Source organism: Nomascus leucogenys, chromosome 17, assembly GCF_006542625.1.
Source record: "Nomascus leucogenys isolate Asia chromosome 17, Asia_NLE_v1, whole genome shotgun sequence".
In the NCBI taxonomy this organism is placed as follows: Eukaryota; Metazoa; Chordata; class Mammalia; order Primates; family Hylobatidae; genus Nomascus; species Nomascus leucogenys.
This window is the reverse complement of record NC_044397.1, coordinates 31,164,912-31,170,911: the sequence shown is the minus strand read 5'-3', so window position 1 is coordinate 31,170,911 and position 6,000 is coordinate 31,164,912. Positions and strand designations below refer to the sequence as shown.

General features: G+C 53.3%; 1 protein-coding gene across 3 annotated transcripts in view; it reads left to right on the top strand.

Moving 5' to 3' along the window:
• Nucleotides 1-853: 853 nt before the first annotated feature.
• The window catches only part of FBXL18 (F-box and leucine rich repeat protein 18), a 74,273-nt gene continuing 69,126 nt past the window's right edge, over nt 854-6,000 (top strand). For all 3 annotated transcript variants that reach the window (XR_004026488.1, XM_030796878.1, XM_030796877.1), the window contains exon 1: nt 854-995. Coding sequence is in view for 2 of the 3 variants with exons in the window: in XM_030796878.1 (XP_030652738.1) it covers nt 978-995 (18 nt within the window). In the remaining variant the exon portion in view is untranslated. The remainder of the gene's footprint in view (nt 996-6,000) is intronic.

Below are 6,000 nucleotides of genomic sequence, written 5' to 3'. Positions count from 1 at the left end.
CTCTGTTGCTCAATCTGGAGTGCAGTGGCCAGATTTCAGCTACTGCAACCTCCGTCTCCCGGGTTCAAGCAATTCTCCTGCCTCAGCCTCCCGAATAGCTGGGACTACAGGCGTGCGCCACCACGCCCAGCTAATTTTTGTATTTTTAGTAGAGACGGGGTTTTACCATGTTGGCCGGGCTAGTCTCAAACTCCTGACCTCAGGCGATCCGCCCGCCTTGGCCTCCCAAAGTCTGGGGTTACCGGCATGAGCCACCAAGCCCGGCCGGGTCTAATTATTTTAAAACGCAAACGCTTAAGTGTGAGGGCGCATACATTCATATTTACTTAACAAACATGTATTCAGTCAGTGTCTATCACATTCCAGGGATAGTTTCAGGTATTGGGAAATCCTGTCCCTGCTTACAGTTTATTAGAGGAGGATCAAAAAAAAAAAAAAAAAAAAGATACAGTCGGTCAGATGGTGCAAAAATCTATAGAGAAACACACAGGATGAGAGGCAAGTTTCAGGGCGTGTGTGAAGGTAGAGAGGAGGCGACGCTATTCCATGAGGGGTGCGGTGCTCAGGACCTGTGGCTTTTGCACACGAAAGACAGTGGGAAGGGAAAATGCAAAATCCTGGCGCGGGGAACGTGCTAGGCCGGCATCGGGAGGCCGGGTGGCTGGAAAGCAGCGTGCAGACGGCAGAGGGGCCTAAGAACGAGCTCAGAGAAGAGGCAGAGGTCCTTGGAGCCCTTCTTGGCTCCCTTGTGCTCCAGCAGCTCCCCGGGCGGAGCCACATCCAACATGGCGGCCGCCTGGGGCCCGCCTGCGGTCGAACGGAAGTGCGTTCGGCGGGCGCCGGAAGTGACGAAAGCTCGCTTCTTACCGGGGTCTCGGTTGAGCCGTGGACGCGCCGGCTTCGAGCATCCCTAGCCGGGCAGGTGGGAGGCCCCGGGGTTGCGGCTCCCGCGGCCGCGGCTCGGACCCGCCAGCGACATGGCCAGCTCCGGAGAGGTACTGTCCGCGACTGTCTCCGCTCTGCTTCTGCCTCGGCGGCCTCGGTCCCCCTGGGTTCTTCCATCCCGACCCGGGTTCCCTTGCATCCTTTCTATCCCTACCCCTACCCCGCCCCGTCCTTCCCATCCCGACCCTGGCCTTGCCCCTGCTCCCGTCCTTCCCGCATCCTGTCCCCAAGACTCCTACCCTGCCTCGGAAGGCATAAGCTGTCTCCCTTTTCGCTCGTCCATTCCTGATCACCAGAGTTGCCCCCGTCTCTCCATCCCCTGAGAGTCCAGGCTCCTCCGATACCCCTTTCTCAGTGCCCTGGTTCTTTGGCTGGGACCCTGCAGCCCTGGGACATTCCCCCTCCGTGCCCACGTCCCACTCCATCTTCTATCTCTGGATGCTCAGCTTCAGCCCCAGCCCATTTCTCCCTGGAGCCTGCTTGCTGAATGACGTGGGGGGGTGGGTGATGGAGGAAAAGCCATTTCACCTGAGGGACTTACGACGTACCCTGGAATTCTTTCCCAACACTCCACAAATCTGGGTCCGATGGAGAAGCCCGCCGCGTCCCTGTAATGTGGTGCAAAGTATTGTCTCTGCAGACAGGAGTGCAGCGGGGACTCTAGACTCTGACTAGTGGCTTCCCGTTGATGCTTCCTGCCTATCTGTATGGGCACCCGGGTTGGTATCTGTCACCTTTCAGGTCTCAGATCGTTGGGTGCACTTCGCAGATTTAGGAGCTTGCCTGCGTTCTAGGGAGCAAGAGTGAGAGGCTCAAGTGTCTTCCTCAGAGTGATGGGGCAGGAGTCTCTGGAGATGGCTGGGGGTCGCTGTGCCCACCGCCCCTCTACATTTGAAGTGAATTTGGCCTATAAATGATCCCAGTGGCTTCTTGATTGACAAGGAACGGTGTGTGGCTCAACTGCAGATTGATAAGATTGAAATGAAGATTCCAGTTAGCTGTGTGTGCTTGGGGTCAGGGAAAAGGGGGGGTCCTGGTACCCTGGTCTTACAGAATTCCAGCTCAAAGACCCCTCTGTTCCTTGTTTGTTTGTTTGTTCTTTGTTTTTGAGACAGTCTCGCTCTGTCGCCCAGGCTGGAGTGCAGCGGTGTGATCTGAAACCTCCGCCTCCCCGGCTCAAGCGATTCCCCTGTCTCAGCCTTCCAAGTATCTGGGATTACAGGTGTGCATCACCTAACCTGGCTAATTTTTTTTTTTTTTTTTTTTTTTTTTTTTTTGAGACGGAGTCTCGCTCTGTCGCCCAGGCTGGAGTGCAGTGGCGCAATCTCGGCTCACTGCAAGCTCCGCCTCCCAGGTTCACGCCATTCTCCTGCCTCAGCCTCTCCGAATAGCTGAGACTACAGGCGCCCGCCACCGCGCCCGGCTAATTTTTTGTATTTTTAGTAGAGACGGGGTTTCACCGTGGTCTCGATCTCCTGACCTCGTGATCCGCCCGCCTCGGCCTCCCAAAGTGCTGGGATTACAAGCGTGAGCCACCGCGCCCGGCAACCTGGCTAATTTTTGTATTTTTAGTAGAGACGGGGTTTCGCCACGTTGGCCAGGCTGGTCTCAAACTCCTGACCTCAGGTGATCCACCCACCTGGGCCTCCCAAAGTGTTGGGATTACGGGCGTGAGCCACAGCACCCAGCTGGCCTCTGCTTTTTTTTTTTTTTTTTTTTTTTTTTAAATAGCACTTCACATGGTTCAGTGCCTCTTTTTCTTTTTCTTTTTTTTTTTTTTGAGACGGAGTCTCGCTCTGTTGCCCAGGCTGGAGTGCAGTGGCGTGATCTCGGCTCATTGCAAGCTCCACCTTCTGGGTTCACACCATTCTTCTGCCTCAGCCTCCCGAGTAGCTGGAACTACAGGCGCCCGCCACCACGCCCAGCTAATTTTTTGTATTTTTTTACTAGAGACGGGGTTTCACCATGCTAGCCAGGATGGTCTCAATCTCTTGACCTTGTGATCCACCCGCCTCGGCCTCCCAAAGTGCTGGGATTACAGGCGTGAGCCACCGTGTCCGGCCTTAGTGCCTCTTTTCTTGAGTATTAAAAATGATCCCGGCAGGGCATGGTGGCTCTTGCCTGTAATCCCAGCACTTTGGGAGGCCAAGGTGGGCAGATTGCTTGAGCCCAGGAATTCGAGACCAGCCTGGGGAACATGGAAACCCTGTCTCTACAAAAATTAGCTGGGTGTGGTGGCTCACGCCTGTAATCCCAGCACTTTGGGAGGCCGAGCGGGCAGATCACAAGGTCAGGAGTTCGAGACCAGCCTGGCCAACATGGTGAAACCCCCATCTCTACCAAAAATACAAAAAAATTAGCCAGGCGTGGTGGCACGCGCCTGCAGTCCCAGCTATCCGAGAGGCTGAGGCAGGAGAATCCCTTGAATCCGGGCAGCGGAAGTTGCAGTAAGCTGAGATCACGCCACTGCACTCCAGCCTTGGTGGCAGAGTGAGACCCTGTATCAAAACAAAACAAAAGAAAAAAACAAAAATTAGCCAGGTACGGTGGTGTGCACCTGTAGTCCCAGCTACTGGGGAGGCTGAGGTGGGAGGATTGCTTGAGCCTGGGAGGTGGAGGTTGTACTGAGCCGAGATCATAGCACTGCACTGCATCCTGGGCAACAGAGTAAAACCGTGTTCTCCCTAAAAATAAAAAGCCATAAAAACCCCCACAAAAACTCCCTGGCTGGGTGTGGTGGCTCTTGCCTATAATCCCAGTGCTTTGGGAGGCCGAGATAGGAAGATTGCTTGAAGCCAGGAGTTCGAGACCAGCCTGGGCAACATAACAAGATCCCATTTCTACAAAAATTACAAAATTAGCCTGGTGTGGGGGCATGTGGCTGTAGTCCCATCTATTCGGGAGGCTGAGGCAGGAGGATCACTTGAGCCCAGGAGGCCATGGCTGCAATGAGCTATGATTGTGCTACTGCACTCTCGCTTGGGAGACGGAGTGCAACCCTGTCTCAAAAAAAAGTAAATAAAAAATGCTCCCTGTTCAGAAGGCATTCCTGGAGTGGTTGGGAAATCATTAGTTTGTCTGATGAAGCTGGAAGGGGAGACCTGGTCAGCTGTGGGAGGCAGTGAGTTAAGTGTGCCTGGAGAGTACTGGGAGGGCTTCCCTGAGGAAGGAGCTTTTGAGCTGAAGTTTGAGAGTGTAGCAGTTTCCCTTGCTTGATGGCATGTCTGGTCAAGGGGACTGCTTGTGCATAGGCTGAGTAGCAGCAGTGCTGTGTCTTAAGGGACAGCCTAGAAAATGCCAAGCAGATAAGCAAAGTCCTAAGAAGAAGGACATTGGAGAAACAGTAAAGACTTTTACATCGTTTATCCCTTTAGATCACGCCTGTGATTGAAGACTTTTCAAATTTCTTGCTATATTGCTTAGGCTGGTTTCCAATTCCTGGGCTCAAGCTGTCCTCCCACCTTGTCCTTCCAAAGTGCTGGGGTTATAGGTGTGAGACACCATACCTGGTCAGTTTTTTGTTGTTGTTGTTGAGACAGGGTCTTGTTCTGTCACCCAGGCTGGAGTGCAGTGGCACGATTTTGGCTCATTGCAGCCTCTACCTCCTGGATTCAAGAGATTCTCCTGCCTCAGCCTCCCAAGTAGCTGGATGACAGGTGCCTGCCACCACGCCTGCCTAATTTTTGTATTTTTGTAGAGACGGGGTTTCACCATATTGGCCAGGCTGGTCTGGAACTCCAGGACTCAGGCGAGGCCCTCCTCCACCTCCCAAAGCTCTGGGATTACAAGCATGAGCCAATACGCCAGTCTGTTTTTGTTACTTTTCTGAGACAGGCACTCATTCTGTCATCCAGGCTGGAGTGGAGAGGCACAACCATGGCTCACTACAGCCTTGAACTCCTAGGCTCAAGAGATCCTTCTGCCGTGGGCTCCCAAAGTGCTGGGATTACAAGCGTGAGCCGCTGTGCCTGGCCCCTAAACACTTTTTTTTTTTTTTGAGATGGAGTCTCGCTCTGTTGCCCAGGCTGGAGTGCAGTGGGGCAATCCCAGCTCACTGCAGCCTCCGCCTCCTGGGTTCAAGTGATTCTCTGGCCTCAGCCTCTTGAGTAGCTGGGATTACAGGCGCCCGCCACCACATCTGGCTAATTTTTCTATTTTTAGTAGAGACGGGGTTTCACCATGTTAGTCAGGCTGGTCTCAAACTCCTGATCTCGTGATCTGCCCGTCTAGGCCTCCTAAAGCGCTGGGATTATAGGCGTGAGCCACTACGCCCGGACTTTTTTTTTTTTTTTTTTTTTTTTGAGATGGAGTTTTTTTTTTTTTTTTTTTTTTTTTGAGAAGGAGTCTCGCTCTTTCACCCAGGCTTGAGTGCAGTGGCGCGATCTCGGCTCACTGCAGGCTCCGCCCCCCGGGGTTCACGCCATTCTCCTGCCTCAGCCTCCCGCGTAGCTGGGACTACAGGCGCCCGCTACCTCACCCGGCTAATTTTTTGTATTTTTAGTAGAGACGGGGTTTTACCGTGTTAGCCAGGATGGTTGAGATGGAGTTTCACTCTTGTCGCCCAGGCTAGAGTGCAGTGGCATGATCTTGGCTCACTGCAACCTCTGCCTCCCGGGTTCAAGAGATTCTCCTGCCTCAGCCTCCCGAGTAGCTGGGATTACAGGCACCTGCCACCATGCCTGGCTAATTTTTGTATTTTTAGTAGAGATGAGGTTTCACCATGTTGGCCGGGCTGGTCTCGAACTCCTGACCTCAGGTGATCCACCTGCCCCTGGCTTCCCAAAGTGCTGGAATTACAGGTTTGAGCCACCACGCCCAGCCAACACTATTTTATAATGTAAAACTTAACCCATTTGTAGAACAATGGCATAATGAACTTCTTTCTTTCTTCTTCTTTTTTTTTTTTTTTTTTTAAGATGGAGTCTCACTCTGTCACCAGGCTGGAAGGCTGGAGTGCAGTGGTGCGATCTTGGCTCACTGCAACCTCCGCCTCCTGGGTTCAAGCGATTCTCCTGCCTCAGCCTCCCGAGTAGGTGGGATTACAGGCGCGCACTT